Source organism: Branchiostoma floridae, chromosome 15, assembly GCF_000003815.2.
Source record: "Branchiostoma floridae strain S238N-H82 chromosome 15, Bfl_VNyyK, whole genome shotgun sequence".
In the NCBI taxonomy this organism is placed as follows: Eukaryota; Metazoa; Chordata; class Leptocardii; order Amphioxiformes; family Branchiostomatidae; genus Branchiostoma; species Branchiostoma floridae.
The window spans coordinates 17,743,646-17,764,350 of record NC_049993.1 but is presented as its reverse complement, the minus strand read 5'-3'; the positions used below and the strand labels follow the sequence as shown (position 1 = coordinate 17,764,350).

The 20,705-nt window shown below is 41.5% G+C and overlaps 1 protein-coding gene across 1 annotated transcript in view; it reads right to left on the bottom strand.

Annotated features, from left to right (window-relative positions):
• LOC118431598 (multiple PDZ domain protein-like) overlaps window positions 1-20,705 on the bottom strand; it is a gene marked incomplete in the record, with an annotated part of 93,555 nt that overhangs the window by 55,171 nt on the left and 17,679 nt on the right. Inside the window, 14 exon segments of the mRNA XM_035842840.1 lie at window positions 535-700; window positions 1,966-2,085; window positions 3,775-3,918; window positions 4,468-4,656; window positions 5,927-6,052; window positions 6,055-6,165; window positions 9,650-9,739; window positions 9,963-10,099; window positions 10,935-11,187; window positions 11,588-11,837; window positions 11,887-11,989; window positions 12,316-12,483; window positions 14,093-14,311; window positions 19,464-19,596. Coding sequence (XP_035698733.1) covers window positions 535-700; window positions 1,966-2,085; window positions 3,775-3,918; window positions 4,468-4,656; window positions 5,927-6,052; window positions 6,055-6,165; window positions 9,650-9,739; window positions 9,963-10,099; window positions 10,935-11,187; window positions 11,588-11,837; window positions 11,887-11,989; window positions 12,316-12,483; window positions 14,093-14,311; window positions 19,464-19,596 — 2,209 coding nt within the window.

Below are 20,705 nucleotides of genomic sequence, written 5' to 3'. Positions count from 1 at the left end.
AGCTCTTGTCAGACACTCCCGGACCTGTTTCTGAAAAAGACGATTTTTGCACTTTCATCCAACAAACTTTATGCTTAGGTACTGCTTCCTTCCTACTTTACTTACCTTCACTCGAACTACTTTGAATTTGAAAGTAAAAATCAGTAGTACTAATGTGTAAGGGTACTACATGTGTATGCCCTTTGGTATTCAAGAGTAAATATATTACAAAATGTATTTTGTATCTTACCACACTAGTTACATTAAATAACAAATCTTTAAAAATCTCTACGATTCTTTAAATGATTCAAAAATATACATTTTAGTTTGAAGAAGTACTTCAATTTCAAAAGGGGTCTTTCTAGATATTAGATTTCCTAAAGTCTAGGTTCCAATAATTATTCTTTTCTTCAGAGCTTTATCCAGCTAAGCTTTATCCAGCTAAAATGTACTCTTCTACACACTTAAGCAAAGTATAAAGAACTCAATTTATTCAGCAAACTCTTAATAAGCACAAAAACACAAAATTTCATGACCCCATGCCCCCCGCCTTACCCAAGCTGGAGTTCCCCTTGTTGATCTCCACTGTCTGCTCCAGAGAGGACGGCAACAGCCTGGGTTCCCCGCCCGGCAACGACAGGTCACCCACAGAGGTCAACGTCTCAGAGGACGTTGACCTGCTGCCGGTGCTGCCAAAGCTGATGTCAACCTCCTGGGTTTCCTGAGGAGAAGAAGAAAGGGTAAGGATTTACTTGTATCGTAGAATGATTATTATGTATTGGTTATTCCTAAGTTGCTATGATTTGTATTGAGGGGCATACGTCAAATTTAATTCTCTTACATTATGTTACTTCTTATTTTATTTGATATGTATGTACATTGTATATGTATGTCTGGGCCCCCCCCCCCCCCCCCGGGGCACCTTGAAAAGCGCCTAGAAAAGGCGACATGTTACCCCTGGTAAAATAGATAAAACAAACAAACAAACAATAAGTTTGGGATGCATCAATTAAAGGTGTTGTTCAAAACTACGCTCCAAACTGTTGGGGAAAAAAATTCAAAGTATTATTTTAAAGCTTTGGTCTCTTTAGACTTGGGTCCCATTTCTAAACTGGCCCCCGGCTGGGATGTTTACGTTTACGGAAAAGAGAAATAAAAGTGTTAATTAACTTAAAGGAATATATGAGTTTCCTGGGAAGAGAAGGAAAACAGAAGGGGTGAGTTTGGGTTGCATCAATTTGATAAAGAGTTTGTCAGAATTCTGCAGCAAACTGTGGAGAGGAACTAATAGAGCAAAAGTATGAAATCTTAAATGTAAGCTACAAAGTCTCTAACCACACATAAGGTGCTTTTAGAAATGAAAATAAATATTTTTTATCTTACTAGCCCATCATTTATCCATCCATTCATTCACCATGCTCATAAACCAAATAAACAGACCAAAACCAAAACCAACCAGTCTGATGAATTGACCATGACAAATAACAAAATAACGTGAAAAGTAGACATACCATAGAAGAGATGGACACTGGACCATGATACATGATACTATTGATGACATTTGTATTTTGTTGTTTTGTGTAAGGTATGCTATATGACCCTGGCTATTGTCCTTGCTCCTACATCCTGGAGGTTGTTGCTTGGTCAACTAATGCCTTGCTACTGTAAAGAATTGCAGTACCCTGATCACTGCCTTTTAGCAGTCAAACGAAGCACAGGAAATTGAACCTGTATGTCTTGTACATACTATCCTTTGACGTCACAACCGGTGCAAGGTAAGCTTTTCAGTAAGCAAAAACTGGACCGTGATACATTCAAATATTGGAGGTAGCGTGTAAGTGTCTTGAATGTACTTGTATGAACGTTGTATCAAAACATGTGCATGATGAAAGATGCGATGGGGCACAAAACAGGCACGGAATGAAATGCACATGGACACCTCCATTCGACCTTGACAACTTTGACTGCACGACCTTCAGGACTGACCTTGAGGGAGCTTTCTCGTGCTCCCATAGGGGTGACCTCTATGTTGGTCTGGGTTCCGATCTCGCAGCGCTTCAGGATCACGTAGGACCCCCGCTGGGGCCGATGGTTCGTTCCGAGCAACTGAGTAGTCAGAGGACAAGTCTTTCTAACACATATGTCTCTACCCTGTTTTCTAATTGAACCAGCGTTGTAGCCAGCCCGACATCATTTTCTATCCCCTCAATTTTTAATGGCTTTGGCACAGCATTCCTAGGGAGATCTGGGGGCATGCTCGCAAGGAAAATTTTAAAATCTAGACCCTCCGAAACGCTATTTCCTGTATTTTAAGGGTTAAATTTTGCTCACAGTGGACAGAATTTTTTTTCGTCCCCAGCTGCAAAAAAAGGACAAGTGCTAGCTACAACCCTGAATTGAACCAATAGCCAAAGCCATTTGCATGCTTTTCTTTCAGTGGAGCCTTGGACATTTGCAATGCCTCCCTCAAATTTTCTTTGCATGCATTGTTCAAATCTAGCTTGATTAACTCAAATTTTTAATTTCAGCTCTCTAAAATATTTTTGTAACAGACTTCTACGACATTAAGTGTCAAACATCTATGACAATTTACGAGTACATATATATTTCACACAATCTTATTCCACTGTGCCAATGCAGGAACTGGCTCTGTAAGCTTTGCACTTTTCTGTAATAACCAACACAGAGCAAAAAACACCAGGGATATGGGCTCTGCGTACGAGCGATTGCGATGATGTCACGGTGACGCAGTGGTAGGCAAAAAGCAGGTGTTTGGCAAAATATTGATTTACATATTAACCAGTAATTTGAGCCGCTAATTTGAATATCAATTTTTGATCCAATCTACTGACGTCCTGGTAGGCAACAACCGTCCAATACCCCGGATATAAATAACAACAGCGATCGCTCGTATGGGGAGGACAATATTTCTTGCAGTAGCATTTTTGCTATCAAGATGTTCTGGTGACAATGTCACTGGCACATTGACAAACCACTGCTCTTCATAATGGCTAATATCCATAGCTCAGTCATGCCATAAAACAATGACAAAAAAGCCTAAGGCAGACACAAAGTAAAACCATCATGATCTTCTATAGTAGGCTGCAAACAAAGCAAACTTTCCACCTTGTAAATGGTTTTTGGTCACCAAGTTTGTCAAGCACACCAATGCAAACACAGACTGACAGCATGCACACCACAAAGCACAGAAACAAGACAGGACAGAAGCATCGTGGCCAACAAAGTCATGTAACTGAAAGCTTTATGGAAAGACTAAAATATATTTCTTCCAACGCTGTAGGTAAATGGCCCCATGGAGTCTTAAAAGACATTCTCAGTAAAAATGAGAATCATTAAGACTTCAAGCAATAGCAAACTTTGAGGTTAACAAAGTTCCTCAGCCTTTTTGAGGCTATAGGGACAGTGGGTTGTTATCCACTGTGTCTAGGGCATGGTATTGGGAGACCATCCCTCTCTTCCCACTGCCTTTTACCTCCCCAACCAAAGTCAGGTACCTATTTTCACACCTGGGTGGAGTGAGGAAAGTTGTTTGAAATACCTTTCCCATGGACACAAGATTGGTAGCATGACAGAAGCCCAGGACCTACTCTACGGTTTCTTGGCCAAACACTACAGTTACATAGGCCACACAAACCCTCTGGTAACAGTCTACAAATTGAGCTTTAAATTGTAGTGACAGTCAGCACTTTGGCAAGTCCATTTCCCTCAATGTAGGAAGAAAAGTTTGGGTCTTTAATTCAGTCATTTTTAGTATATGTTACAAGCACTGCTTACCTTCTCCCTGATGATGACGGGTGGAGGTTCGATGGGTACAGGGGGCGGGGCAGCCTCCTTCACTACCACCTCCACCTTCCGCAGGGTTGGTTTGGGAGGTGGGGTGGGGGGCCTGCGACGGACCTCCACTCCTGGGGCTTGGACCTGTGTGGAGCAGAAAGCATGAAATTTACTCTGTACATGTACATGTATCTTGGGTAATGATATTTCATTGACAAAACAATAAAGTAACACTAGACTTGTCTATGTAACACAAACTCTGCTGTCTATGGCGTTAACTGGCCCCTCAAGGCTGGTTGGATGTTGGACGGGCTATAAGCGAGATTTAATCAGGCTAACACTAGTAGTACAGGAAAAAAATTGAATTTTTGAAATTTTCATGTTACAAACATCAAATCAATGATTCTGCTTGTAAAACTGGAAAAAAACTTTTTCTATGTTCCTGTGCTACATGTAAATGACTTGTCATGATCCAATTTTAAAAATCTTGGAAAGCTCTCACCCATTTTGCTTTTTCCACTCTTGGTTTACATCCATATTCTATCAACATAGTTGCTGGAGCTTACTCGCACTTGAGTATGACATGACAATATGGAATGGACACCCAACAATGACAAGGATTAGTAAGGATTTTATGTCAAAGTGAAACCATCTGCTGTGTCGCCACACCTGTTTGTTTGTTTGTTTGTTTACCTGTTCCACCTGCGACACCTGAAGCTCCTTAGCCTCCATCATGTCGCTCTCATCCTCCGTCACCGTCGCTATGGTAGCGGTCGCCATGGTGATAGATGCGAAGGAGGAGGTCTCCTCCATGATGGGTGACTGGGGGGGTGTGGAGCGGGGCTCGGGAGGGGGGACCACGGGGGGTGGTCGTGAGAAGGACTGGGGAGGGAGGGAGGGAACGAATGAAGAGATGAATAAATGTGTGGAAATACAGTCAAACCTGCCCAAGAAGACCACCCAGCACAGAAATACTCCTGTGAGAATTTGCTCTTGTGCAAATGACAACAATGTAAATTAAGATTTCAAAATGGTACGCAGTGGTGATTGATGTAAAATTGTTGGTTAATTTCTCATAAAGATACTGGTGAAAACTGCACAAGCGTACCATTTAGAGACAAGCTGAGACAGATCCGAGAGTGAGAGTCTGGACATGGTAGTCTGTTCCTGTCCGTTGACAGTGGGGGGCATAGTCAATGGCAAGTGACCAAATTTTCATAGGTTCTATGAAGTGAGTTTACCTGTGCTCAGGGGACCAATGAGTTCTAGTGTATGCTGATAAACGGTCACGAGGGCCGCAGGGTGGTCATACTGGCCAGGTGCTTTTTTGTAGAGGTAGTCACTTGTACAGGTTTGATTGTACTGTATCATCACGCACCATAAACACCATGTACATGTAAGCACTGTGAGGCAGGAGCCCATGTCTTATGTACAATGATACCATGGAATTACACCATAAAATAAGGGGGCAGATGACAATGATAAAATGTTGCCGACGTCACTGACATACATGTATGTACATGCAAAAGCTTGACAATGTGTACTAGTGTATTGAGTAATGATGTCGTGAGCATGAATAAATAACGACTCAAACAAACAACAAATAAATACAAACCGAAGTAAGAGTTTGCCTGCTCTTCATCCTGAAGACTCTGGAACAGGCAGTGGTTTGGACACACTGATACGCACTAAGTTGGGGTTTCAACTTTCTGTTTGTTTCTCACTGCACGTGTTGCATGAGTTGCTTTGCTGAAGAACCCTGAGGCTTGTTAAATGATGCTAAAAATAAAAATGACAATTTTTCTCACCGGTTCTTCGTCCTGGAATGACTCAAGAACCGGCAGTAGTTTGGACACCCTGATACGCACTAACTTGGGGTTTCAACTTTCTGTCTGTTTCTCACTGTATATCAGTATCCCAATGTGTGAGGTGCTTTGCTGAAGGACCCTGAGGCTTGTTAAATGATGGTAAAAATGGAAATGACATCTTTTCTCACCGGTTCTTCATCCTGGAATGACTCAGGAACCGGCAGCGGTTTGGACACGCCGATGCGCACGATGCCGGGCGGAGATACCTTCAGCGCCTGCACGGCCGTTTCTAACTCTAAGGCTTGTTCAATGGTGTTAAGAATAGAAATGACAACTTGACTTACCGGTTCTTCGTCCTGGAATGACTCAGGAACCGGCAGTGGTTTGGACACGCCGATGCGCACAATGCCGGGCGGAGCTCCCTTCAGCGCCTGCACGGCCGTTTCCAGGTTAGCGTGCTCGAGATTGAATTGGCGTTGTTTACGGACATGAGTCCAGGCACGAGGCGCTCATCTTGTTGCGCCACGCCGCCGTGGACAAGGCTTCGGATCACTATCACCATCTGGTTTGGGCTCAACGGGTCCTGGGGAATGATTCAACGGGATATATTAGAAGATACAACACAAACTCTGCTGTCCAGGGCAGTAACATGCCAGTGGGATGCTGGGGGACTGCTATGAGCAAGATTTAATCAGGCCAACACTAGTACTAATTGGCGTTGTTTACGGACATGAGTCCAGGCACGAGGCGGCCATCTTGTTGCATCACACTGTCGTGGACAAGGCTTCGGATCACTATCACCATCTGGTTTGGGCTTAACGGGTCCTAGGGATAGGGGGGGACACTATTTTGCAAAAATGCAGTTTTTGATGAAATACGCACCTAGAAATATGGAGACGGTCCATCTGAATATGAAAATGTAAAAATTTTGTAAATTTTTAATTGCTAACCCCCCTGTACATGCCCCCTGAAGTTTTTATGTACTGAGCTAGTATAACGCTATACTACCAAACACGCTTAATGCCTTAGAAATTGTACTTTGGCATCCTTGGCACAATATTTGACTTCAGGAGAGATCATTGTGGATATCTAAACCTCCAAATGTATTTCCCATGTAAATATGGACTATTCCAAAGTCACCCCCATGGAAAAATGGACTGGTCCATACTAAAAATTGGACGAAACGGGCTACACTATCATAGAAACATATGGTCACATAGAATTCTATGACTTAGATTCTCTTCTTTGTGATTACTCTACAAATTTTGAAATCATGTACTGTAACTAAGGGTAGGTACTGGGACGGTGTGCCGGTATAAAACAGGTTTTTCGTAGTGGATCGGTCCGGAAAACCGGACTTGAAAAAAATTTGGTGGACAGGATGTTGGAGCTATTGGAAAGAATATAGATTATATGATCAGGCATTCACACGTTTTGAGGCTTACCTGTACGTCGACTAAAATAACAAGAGTGAACTAGTGTTTAATAATAGTATAGTATAGTATAGTCTGTAGTCATTTTTACCAATTTTTACAGTCAATCGCACAGAGGCAGTTAGCCTTATAGGATTTTAAAATGCCATTGGTAGTCAAATACCCTGCAAAGCAGATTTCCTTGTAGCGAAATGGACCATTGTTTTGAATATCACAAGTTTTCACATACTGAATCAGGTCCAGGTTCAGGTCCGGACCTGATCCTCTGGACCTGAACAGGACCTGGATTTTCTGTACCGTTACCCACCCCTATTAGGCACCCCTGTAGCTACATGTAACTTATGTTTTATCCTATCAAGAAATAAATACTTATGCATGTAGGTGGGTGGAAAGTGGTGTTCCAACTGAAAAAATTCAGGTTGCGCACTGCGTTACTTGGATTTAGAATTACGTTGCGCCAACCAAAATGCATTTTCAAATGTGCAACTGGATATTTAGAGCATCCAGTTGCTGCAGGTAAAGGATACAGCCTTCGGGTTTATCTCTAAGGAGAGGTTTTAACAGACAAGGAAAGACGAAGAAGTCTGTAGTGTCTTTGTCCAAGTGGCAACCACAATTACCAATATGAAGTTACAAGGGTAAAAGAAAAAGAAAAAAGAACCTGTATTATTTAGACAGTACAGTAGAGAAGGCAGGAAAGGACATTATCTCCTACACTGCACACTCTATACCAGCCAAAGAAGTTCTTTGTTAGCGGCTGTCTCCAATATAATAGTAGACCTAAATCACCTCAACGACACTACTTTATGTTCTTTACTATTATTAGGATCAACATCTCTTTCACATCTACAAAACTGTAGTATTTTTTATTTTGTCAATACTTATATCCATTGCACAAGCAGGTTCTCCTAATTGATGCAGCACCAACTTTGTCTTGTCTAAATTTACTTTTCTGTTATCCATTCTGTACTTATGTATGTATGTGGTTTAGTATTCTTGTTTTATGCGTATGTTTCTTGAGTAGAAGGCTTGATGTAAGCAATTAGTGCTTTCTGTCTCATACTCTCAAAATATATGTGAATAGATAAATAAATAAATAAAGGATGCAGGATACCAGAGCACTGTTACTACCGATAACCACAAAAAATCCATCTGCAACACCTATCTGCGATCAACCTAGAATTGTACTTGAACACGCCATTGACACCACCTACAATGAGTGTAAATTTGACTATGGTTCTTTTGATTCTGTTATAAATACATGTACCAATAAAACATTGTTGAAATTCAGTATCGCAGGCATCTTGCTTACAATGAGAGATATAGTATGTATATGTACAGGGGGAGAGCTTGGGAATAAGTCAACTGTTGCTTTTCTGTCCTTACTTCACGACACATGAAACCTTGAAACAATGATTCCTTTTGAAGTTGCCCAATTCCTTGGCATCTAGTTTCCGAAAATTTTACCACTATTCTTGTGAAGCTTAATACACTTGTAGTTTATTTGGGTACTCTTTATTATTCTCAGCAATTGTCAAATCACTGCCCTACCGTGACTTCTCTGTTTTGGGCCAAATAATGGAAATTCGCCCCAAGACTTGCTGCCCTGTTGCCATGGCAACCAAGATTATTAAGCCAAAACCTGACAGAAAAGTATCTTGGAGTGTAATGTATCATTTAATCACACAAAATGTGCAAAAAGAACTGAAGTAATGTAGTCAGTGCTTGCAGATCTTAGCAACGTCACACAAGTACATGGCGAGGGGGCTATCCAAACTTCAGGGGGTATGTACAGGGGGGTTAGAGTTTTACAATTGCCTAAATTTTGTGATTTCTGTGTTTATATAGATCATCTCCATATTTTAAAATGCGTATTTCAAAAAGTTTGTATTAATGTCCCCCCCTACTAGGGAATGATTCAATAGGATATATTAGAAGATAACTTAAACCAAAACAAGTAACACTAGACTTGTCTGTGTAACACAAACTCTGCTGTACAGGGCTGTAACTGGCCCCTCGATGCCAGAGGGATGCTGGGGGACTGCTATAAGCAAGATTTAATCAGGCTAACACTAGTACTAATTGACGTTGTTTATGGACATGAGTCGATCACCAGGCATCAGGCGTTCATCTTGTTACACTTAATGGGTCCTGGGGATATTAATGAACAAAAAACTTTTATTGTACATCAATCTTTAATATGCTCCTGTGGACTACGTACAGATTATTGTGACTGAGTTTAGGGCTTGAAATTCATTTGGGGGGATTAGGTGCAAGGCTTCGGCTCACTATCACCATCTGGTTTGGGCTTAATGGGTCCTGGCCTCCTGGGGAAAAAGTTATTATAGATTTAGGCACACTAAGATGTGGGGCCAAACAGCCCGGTGGTTAGACTAGCAGACTCGAGATTGAGAAATCGTGGATTCGATTCCTGGGGAAGAAGAAACCATAAATCTAGTTACTTTTGCTGTGGTTTTTGTTTGTAAGAGGGACACGGAAATTGCTGCAGTTATTTTCTCAACATTGTATTTGGCTCTTCAGGACATGACTATACAATAAAATTAATTTCATTCATTTTCACTTATTGTTGCAAAGATGTTTCATTTGCAACAGACAAGAAGACAGAATACCAACCTGGTAATCCAGAATGCTGAATCCCAGTCCCTTCTCCCCTTTGGGCAGTTCTATAGTCTGTATGTCAGGACTCCACATGGCCAGCTCACACTCACATACATACATGTACGTACACACAAGCACAAACACAAGCACAAACACAAACCTGGTAATCCAGAATGCTGAAACCCAGTCCCTTCTCCCCCTTGGGCAGTTCTATAGTCTGTATGTCAGGACTCCACATGGCTATCTCACTCACACACACACACACACACACACACACATGTACATACACACAAGCACACACAGACATGTTCATGTATGGCTGTCTTACCTGGTAGTCCAGAATGCTGAATCCCAGTCCCTTCTCCCCCTTAGGCAGTTCTATAGTCTGTATGTCAGGACTCCACATGGCCAGCTGACTCAGGGGCTCCAGCGAACGGGACTTGCTCTTGTCCAGGGAGGGGGATTCTGTGGTAACAAAATTGTGTGTGTTTTTATATGTTGTGTAACACCAGTGCTGTACATAAACCTGGCACGATAAGTATGAATGAATTTTATTTATTGCTCAACGATCGCACAAGGTACAATGTATGGCAACCAACAACAACTAGTAGCTATACAGGCAATAGTACATGTACTACATACAGGGCTACATACAGAACAACAAAATTTTATCAATAATAGTACAGTTGTGTATGAGTGATCTGGTCTCGCATTTGGAATACAGTATAAAGAAACTGACCTACGTAGACGGATATATGAGATGAACATGTTAGCAGTGTATGGAAGATATCTGTGTACCAGTAAGAGAGTGTGTTTTGGTTCTAACATTCTTAAACAATGTTTCTCTCTCTTTGTTGTAGGTAGGACATTTCATAACAAAGTGGAATTCATCTTCGATATTTTCATGACCTGTAGGACATAGTCTCTGAGTGGCTGGTGTGTTAAGTATGACCTAGCTTGTGGAAATCTTGGTACCTCTCATACATATGTAATTCTGGTAGGTAATTTTTAAAATCTTTGATCCCATGCTATGAAGACCTTCTCAAGACTATCTTGAACAAAATGCTTGGCAAAATGAAAGATTAAATTTCTATAGATGATATTCTACCAACCAACCAACCAACAAACTAACAACGGATTTCAGTAACTGTTGTTATTTTCATTTTGTATTGAGTGGGCTGACTACTCTCTCTTTGCAGCAGGGACCTGAATTGTGAGGAGCTTACAATACCCAATATAGGTGGGGCTAAATTGCAAGTTCTAGACTTCAACGTTACGCCAAAAAGTCAAGCAATCGTACCAGACTCCACAGCTGGAGGAATGGACCCCTCAGATCTGGCCCGAGCCATCATCCCCACATCAGGAGACCCTGTGAAAGACATCCTCTTGCTGTTCAACTCCTCCACATCCAGAGGGCGGATGGTGGGGATGTCCGGCGGGCGCTCTACGGGCTCCGGTCGGCGCCCGCAGACGATGCGCACGTTAGTCGGGAGGTCCTTCAGGATGCCGACCACTTCTCTGTGGTCCAGACCAAGCAACTGGTGACCATTTACCTGTGGGGAAGGTGGCAAATTGTTAGTGCTCAAATGGAACATTCAAGAAGTTCGAATCCGACTGGGGTTGGGGCTTGAGCACAGTAATTTGCCAAAAGTGAAGTGAGTCCTTGTCCAGCAGATGTTGCTCCCTTTGCTCCCTATTGCTTGGGGATCGTTATAGCTGAGCAGAGATTTTTTGAGAGGATCACCAACAGTGATACTTTCTCTGTCAACTCAAGTAAAGGAATGCAGAAGACCAGATTTGACTTCTAATGGATATCTCCTTGGAAGCCTTAGGTGTTTTATTACACTGGATAAACCTTCTCCATGCTACATGTACATAACTCAGTAACCAATAGAGAATTGGTAGCAAAATGACTACTTAAGTTCTAAGTTCTAAGGGTTAAAGAAACCTCACCTCTAACAGTTCATCTCCACCCTTCAGTTTCCCATCCACTCCTACTGGTCCATCAGGCAGGATGGACCTGATGTAATGATGCGGACGGACCTCTTGTCCATCCTCCACATCCACGGTACCCTCCAGACTGATACCCAGGCCTCCGCCCTCACGGAACTTGGAGATGTGCGCCACAACGATCTCCATGTCTTCCCCTGCCTGGTCCTGCCAGTACTGTTTGATGCCTTCTTCAGCTTCTGGTGTGAGGTCTACATTTGTATAGATGATATAAAATCATAAAGATTTATCATTAATATTACAGAGAGAGGAACTTGGAGATGTGTGCCACAACAATCTCCATGTCTTCTCCTGCCTGGTCCTGCCAGTACTGCTTGATGCCTTCTTCAGCTTCTGGTGTGAGGTCTGCATGTGTATAGATGTTATAAAATCATAAAGATTTATCATTAATATTATAGAGATAGGAACTTGGAGATGTGCGCTACAACGATCTCCATGTCTTCCCCTGCCTGGTCCTGCCAGTACTGCTTGATGCCTTCTTCAGCCTCTGGTGTGAGGTCTATATGTGGTGGGAAAAGATTTTAACTGACAGCAATATTACAGAAACAGTCATCTGTATTACAGTCAGAGATAGTAACTTGGAGATGTGCGCTACAACGATCTCCATGTCTTCTCCTGCCTGGTCCTGCCAGTACTGCTTGATGCCTTCTTCAGCCTCTGGTGTGAGGTCTACATGTATTGTAAAAGTATTTTAACTGACAGTAATATTACGGAAACAGTCATCTGTATTACAGTCAGAGATAGGAACTTGGAGATGTGCGCTACAACGATCTCCATGTCTTCTCCTGCCTGGTCCTGCCAGTACTGCTTGATGCCTTCTTCAGCCTCTGGTGTGAGGTCTGCTTGTGGTGAGAAAAGTAATTTTAGGACTTCAAACTTTGATTTTCATCTTGCACAATTGGTTACCAAGTTCTTTGAAACAATTCATGATAAAGACAGTTTAATTTCTTCCTCTGCCTCTGGTGTCTACGCTGTACATGTGAAGAAGTGGAGTAAAATCAGTTTAACTGGCAGTTATTTAACAGAAATAGTCATATGTATCACAGAGATAGGAACTTGGAGATGTGCGCCACAACGATCTCCATGTCTTCTCCTGCTTGGTCCTGCCAGTACTGCTTGATGCCTTCTTCAGCCTCTGGTGTGAGGTCTACATGTGGTGGGAAAAGATTTTAACTGACAGTAATATTACGGAAACAGTCATCTGTATTACTGTCAGAGATAGGAACTTGGAGATGTGTGCCACAACGATCTCCATGTCTTCTCCTGCCTGGTCCTGCCAGTACTGCTTGATGCCTTCGTCAGCCTTGGGTGTGAGGTCTATATGTGATGTACAGGTGAAATCAATCAATCATAATCAACGTTCTTCTTCCTTATACATGTACATGTACAATAGAGATGGGGTATTAACAAAGTTTATCTTCCAGTACAGCCTTTCATTTAAACTTACTCTCCTTCCCTGACTAAATTTCTCTAGTTTCCCTATAATAAGTTTCAGAGGACATAAGGATGTCCAACTCTTCCACCGATCAGGCAGCAAAATTAGCAATAGATTTGACCTTTTTTTTTTCAAAATCTTTTTTTAATTGAATTTACTAATGCAGAGACAGTACTGCTTGATACCTCTCTCTGCCAAAGGCACAAGGTCTACATGTGTTTACATGAAAAACATATACAAAAATTAGTCAAAGTAATGAGACACAATCTTACCAATTTTTCTCCAGATACCCAACGTTGAAAACGAAACAAAATGCAACACTCAGTAACAGTAACTCTCTTTCAACTTCAACAGTTTGATAGGCAAATACGGAAGCAGTTTGTCACATGACAGCCCAAGGTCATTGTCATTCAAAAATGGTTCCCTTGGTAACCTAAAGAGCCAAACTGTATATTTACAGAGAGGAGAAAGGACGATTGTGACGGGAAGGCTTGCAGGGCCTGTTTTAAGATATGTCTGCCGGAATATCTAGAAATTGACCTCATGCCAAGAAAGCGGTCTGAATATCAACAATCAAGACTTTGTTGCCAAAATCAATGCACACAGCATGCCAACCATAGAAAAATTACAGGAAACTTCATATGTTCTTGATTTTTGTATGTCAATCTGGATCCAACAATTTCACCAAAGCTCATCTAATAATGTACATTACAGTGTATAAAACCAGAGGTCTTTTTTAGATCCAACATGAAGATTTGAATGACAAGAAAGTCAGCAGAAAATTTTACCTTTACAATGTACATCATAGAAATAACAACATTGTACACACAAACAATGGCAGAAAGACAGACACAAATACAAGCTAAAATTGTAAAAACAATACTTCACTCCAGTGATGCTTCTAAATATTGCAAACACTCGTGACATATTTCTGCGCTTGAAAAAAAATTGAAAGTGAACAACTTATTCGAGTAAGTACTGACTGGGTGATCCAATAATTAAGCTCTACATACCATAACTAGCATCGGTGAAGAGCTGAATGTCCTCCAGGTTGACCTGGCCCTCCTTCGGGTACCCCAGGGCAGGGGACTCGTCCCGGGGGATGGGGGAGGGCATCTCCTCCCCAAGGTAGGGGTAGGGAGGGGGGGCCTGCTCCAGGGAGGGGGTCTCCGACAGGTCAGGCGCGGGGGAGGGGGTGATGGCTGGAGAGGCCGACGGTGAAGGGGTGGAGCCTGGAGAAATGAAAGGATGAGAAGTTTAAGAAAATTTCAATCTACTGTAATTCACTTTGTCTTCTCGGTACCAAACTTTCACGGTCTGAGAAAATTTAACTTGTTCTCATAACTAAATGTTCACTGTCGAGGCAAGTGCACATAAAAAAAAGGCTGCGAATTATTTGTTATCAGTAATTATAAGTTTATGTTACAGTCGTCACCGTGAAAACCGTGAACACAACAGTACATTGAAAAAATCAGGAATAATTATTACAGTATTAGTGGAAAGATATTAAAGCTAAGGGCACAACCCGCCGTACGTGCAATTTGTCCGTACATTTTTAATTGAGAGGCGACGGCGTGTCTGCGTGCTCCAAAATCCGTTCCCTACAAGTTCCCTACGAGTTTGCGTCCAGAGGCGGTACTTACCACTTACCGATCCCAAAAGATTGCCCACGTTTTTGCACGTACAGTGGGTTGTGCCCCTAGCTTAAGATACAGGTACTCAAGAAGCTGCATAGATTTTGAGAACAGTGAGATGTTTCAGCTAGCTTCCAATACATTTCCTCTCTGATACTGAGGAAGATCTGTTCATTATGACTTCAAACTTAGTTTTCCAAATCAAAATTGGCAAAATAGCTTGCAAACACCTACTGTAATGGTTACAATTCAATGATCATACAGTAGCTACAAATTTGTGAAGCCAAATTGTCAATACAATGCCGGTGCTGTTTCCTGTTTTTTGACAGAATACAGGCACATTCAAAAAGGAATGAGAGTGGTAATCACTACACTATAATAGTCACACAAAAAAATCAAACAAGTTAACCAATTTGCTATGCTGAAATTGTCACAAAACAAACAAGCTAACCAGTCACGTCGATGTAGGTTAGACATCCATGTAACACAATACACCGAACAATAGTTACTCAAGCAACTGGATATGGTTTTGGTAAGACTACCCAGTAAATTTTAACCATGGTTCTAAGGTCACAATGCTTTTTTGGTGTGTTTGTTTGAGACATATTGTTCAAAACCATATCCAGTTGCTTGAATAACTATTGTTTGGCGTAAGTTAACCAGTCTGCTATGCCGAAATAGTCACCAAACAAACAACAAAACCTTTCACCGTTCATTGACTACTGTTATGGACGTCTTTTGTGTTTAGGACCGCATTGTAAATAATTTGCATAAATATGTCGCATCTGTCTGTACATATGTAAATACTTCACGCCTTGTGACCGCATCTGAACTGTGAGCAGCGACATCTGTCCTGCAGTACAATGTGAACCAGTCAGAATTGCCCTGAAGAAGGTGACAGACGGTCACCGAAACGTCGGTTTGTATAAAACAGTGGTTGTGTAAAAAGAGTCTCTTTATTCAACGATGGGGCTATGTGGCCGAGACAGGCCTTAGGGGCATGTTCAGGCATGACGCACCCGGCATGGCACACGAGTTGCGCGATCAGGGGTAGGAGGAACCCCTTACATCCTCCTAGGAGAAGTTCTCCTAGGAGTAGGTATTCCAACCAAAATTTCAAAAACACAATACAATGTTAGTTTTTACTGTTTCTGAAAGAGCTAATAAAAAGAAGTAAAAGGCTTTTTAAATGAAGCAAATATCTCAAGCGGTTGCTGAGATATGGCTCCTTGAAGTTTCCAAAATCTACCCTCTGGAATGGCCGGCCGCGCGATAAATTACGAAAATTAACAAAATGGCTTTTTTAAGGGGTGATAAAAAGGTAAGTGAAGACTGAAAAGCTTATTTTATCTTATTTACTTGTAATATGCACTACATAGAAATATTCTACAGGATTCCAGACATTAATATCTTTTTATTATGTTTTTACACAGGGTCAAAGTATGCATTTTGCAACAAATTACTCAGGTGGCAGCGTGACCTTTGACCCCTGGGGAAGGAAAATTCCTCCAAAGTTTACACACCTGTATCTCTTGACAGGAATGACCATGTCTTCCAATATTTCACATAAAACAGCACTAACTGGTGTTCTTTTACACAATAACAGTCATGTTATCTGTACTTCATAAGAAAATGAGTAAATTTGGGTATATACACACACATTTTTGGTTGCGTTCTATGGTATTTTGCTGGTGAGTATACTATACGGTGCACTGTACTTAAGACCGAGTACCATACTTAATATACTTTTACAATGTATAGCATTATGTTATTTTCTATTACCAAAGAATGTCACATCCACAGAATGTCAACAATGGTAACTTCTTTAATAAGAAGGTCAACTTGGTCAAGGTCAAAGGTAAGATTGCATGAACATCTCGCATTATCTGATGAGGCACAATGTTACACTGCATCATTAGCATAAGTTCACACTTGCACAATACATGACAGATGTTAGTACTATAAGAAGAGATAAAATAATGATAGATAGACAATGTAAACACTGAATTTATCATGACAAGGTAAACATTTTTCAAGGTCACAGGCTATTTTCTGTAAATGTAACGTTACATAGATTTCTTGGATGTATTTCCCGATAATTCTTATAATCAGTAATTATCACCTGTATCATGCAAAGTACACAAAGTTTTGCACACAAAAAAAGGCCTACTTATCATTTCCTGTGGCACTAACTGTTCTGTGCTTTCTTAACAAACTTAACACTTTTATTTAGTTAAACTGGCTGCACAACTAGTTAACTTGTCAACTTTACATTTGTCCTACACCATCCAATACATGTGTATCTCGCTCTACTTATTGGTACTACAACCTACATTCTTCAAGTTTTTTCTCTGCTGGTCTTTTATCAGCCACATCCCGGATTAGATAGAATATTCCTCCTAATAAACAATTAAAAACTTTTAGTTTTATTATTGTGTCTACCATGGTGATGAATGATGATGGTCATCTATCTGCGGCGAAGATGTCCTACTCAAGTACCCGACACCATCACTATGGTGATTTGTAGTTATACAGTTCTTTTTTAAGACGTAATAAAGTGGTTATAAAGAAAGAATCAGACTGACACATGCATGTAACTGAATTCTTTATAATACATCAAGAAGATTTGAAGTTAAAATAGATTAAGATTAGATAAATTCCCAAAACCGGATGGAAGAAGGTAAGTCAGTGAGTGTCAGTGCTTCTACACCATCTTCTACGACTGAACCTGGGTACCAAGTCTTGGAGGTCGCCATTACCAAACTGTAGAGACAAGAATATAATATTGCAGGTAAGTACTGCAGATTTATGATCTTTACTTAACTATCCAGACGTACAAAGTCAAACAAAATGCCACATGGCACAAAGAGCACTTGAGCAATCTGGTTGTAACGAGCTTACTTCACAATGAAAATGCCATAAGTATCTTTTTTAATTGGGCATAGCTTCCCCGGCTGACCCTAACAGGTGGCCACACAAGTGAAAAAATACACTTGGTATTTTGGACTCGGAACGAGGTAAGAAATGATTTGACAAATAATAACAATGACATTGAAAATGCTATTGATTTCTTATTTTGAAAAAAAAATTGGGCATAGGTTCCCCGGCTGACCCCTAACCGGGGGCCACGGTTGCCTCAAGTTCAACAAGTAAAAAAATACACCATGGTATTTTGGACTTGGAACAAGGCAAGAAATGATTCACACAAATGAGGGTATTGAAAATGCCATTAATTATTTGTTTTGAAAAAATTGGGCATAGGTTCCCCGGCTGACCCCTAACCGGGGGCCACGGTTGCCTCAAGTTCAACAAGTAAAAAAAATACACTGTGGTATTTTGGACTTGGAACAAGGCAAGAAATGATTCACACAAATAATATCGAGGATATTGAAAATGCCATTAATTATTTATTTTGAAAAATTTGGGCATAGGTTCCCCGGCTGACCCCTAACCGGGGGCCACGGTTGCCTCAAGTTCAACAAGTAAAAAAAATACACCATGGTATTTTGAACTTGGAACAAGGCAAGAAAATTTATGATTCACAAGGCCAATTTCACATAACAAGAAATAAATAAATAAAATGATTAATAAATCTAAACCTGCAACATTCTCTCATGACTTAAAAACATGGATAAAGACATGATTTTGCATTGCTGGCATTGTCTATAGACAGACCAAAAAAATTTAAACAAAAAAAGAAAACATTTTCTTCCTTGAGGACACAAAAGCCCCCCATCCCAAAACAAACCTACAATCTACAGACACTAAAAATGCATCAAAGTATTTTACCTGGAAATTCCTGCTCCATAGCGTCGAAAAGGATCTGTTTGTGCCGCTTCAGTCACATAACTTCAATTTTTAAGAGGCGCGCGGCCGAACTTCGGCGCGTCAGGATCGCGCGGCCGGCCAAACACGGCGCGCTCGGGCCGACCTCGCCAGGAAAACAAGCTCCGCGATCCGCCGGCGTGCATGCAATAGACATGCCGATTACATCAAAACGTAGCCTATTTTTTTGTCGTCATTTGGACAGGGGTGACAACCGGCAAAAATAAATTTTTTGCGGAGATTTTTACAATTAAAGATCGATCAATCCCTTCAGGTGGAATTTTTACCGGCAAAAAATAAAAGTTTACAACTGTCACCGGTATCATTTTAAAGCCCTTAATCTGCTCTTTGCAATGATACTACTTTCATTCTGCTGCTGTCTAACACAGCGATGCGCAAGCGCTCTAAACACAAGGTTAGAGGTCGTGTGCAGGCGGAAGTGTTGGGCCCGTCCCGCGCAACGCCGGGCGTTCCGCTCACGGCGCGCCGTTTTCACCGGCAAATTTCTGGCGTCTTGAACATTTTACAAACTAAACAAACATATCACAAGAAAGAGAAACTTATATGCTTTATTTTCATGGGTAACTTTGCCTCTAGGAACGGATAGTTTTTGTGCCGCGGGTGTGGGAAGATGGTAAGAAATGTACCGATCGCCGTGCGGTGGAACGTTTTCGCGGTAGCGTTGGAATACCTACTAGGAGACGGATACTCTGAACAACAAAGCTGCATCTGCTGGAGCCGCCTCACACGTTGCATACAGATGCCCCTGTGAGACTTAGTGCTCCAGTAGACGAGAGGGTGGAGAAGGAATTGCACACCCCTCCTTCCCCATAAAAAGTCATGTGCAGGTCAGGCAAACAGGCAAAAAGCCTGTCTGCCTCCTCATCTGTCAAATCGACAGGAGAAACCATTCAACTAAACCTACCCCGTTCTGAAGGCTGTAGGAACTTGGGCCCGTCCTTGTAGCGAGCCAGCTTGAGCTGAACCACCTGCCCTGTGCTGCGTAGGACTTCCACTGCCTGCTGGTTAGAGAAACCCTGCAGGCTACGGCCATCAACCTGGGCAGCAAACAAGACATGAGTGAACGAGTGAGTGACTGAGAGAATAAATGAGTGATTGAATGAATGAATGGATAGATGGCTTCCACTGCCTGCTGGTTAGAGAAACCCTGCAGGCTACGGCCATCAACCTGACAAGGAAACAAACAACAAAGGAATGAGTGAGCAAGAGAGGGACAGAGAGAATGTGTGAATTAATGGACAGATGGATTGATGTTTGGCTTCCAAGGCCTGCAGACTACAGCCATCAACCTGAGAAGAGAACAAACAAGGAATGAATGAGCAAGAGAGGGACTGAGAGAATGTGTGAATGAATGGACAGATGAATTGATGTATGGCTTCCAAGGACTGCATGCTACGGCCATCAACCTGGACAGCAAATAAACAAAGAAGGAATGAGTGAGAGAGAAAGGATGGATAGATAGATTGGTGAATAAATATGTGCACTGTCTGGTGGTTAGACAAACCCTGCAGATTTCATCCATCAACCTCGTAAGAAAAAACAAACAAGAAAAGAACGAGTGACTGAGAGAATGAGTTTACTAGTAAGTGAATGAATGGTTAGAGAAGCCTTTCAGGCTGCGACCATCAACCTTACAAGGAAACAAAGAGTGAATGAGTGAGTGAGAGAATGGATAGATAGATGAGTAAATAGAGCCGCTACTGCCTGGTTAGAGAATCCCTGCAGGCTCCGGGCATCAACCTGACAAGGACAACAAACAAGAGATGAATTAGTGAGGATGTGACTGATAGAATGTGTGAATAAATGAATGAATGGATGGCTTCTACAGCCTGCTGGTTAGAGAAACCCTGGAGGCTACGACCATCAACCTGACAAGGAAACAAGAAATGCAGGGCTTGAAATAACATTGAAAATAATACCTAAACCAGACAAATTTTACCTGCACCACTCAGCAAGTATGGATCATACTAAAATTGTTCAGGAACCTTTGCCATTTTTTTTTTCTTTTATATTTTATAGATGGTAACACGCAGCTAATAACAAACCACATACACCAACATCATTGGACATTTTATGTATAAAACCAAGTACATGGACCAGTGCAGGTTAGGTGCAGGTAGACATCAGAAATACCTGCACAGCTCCA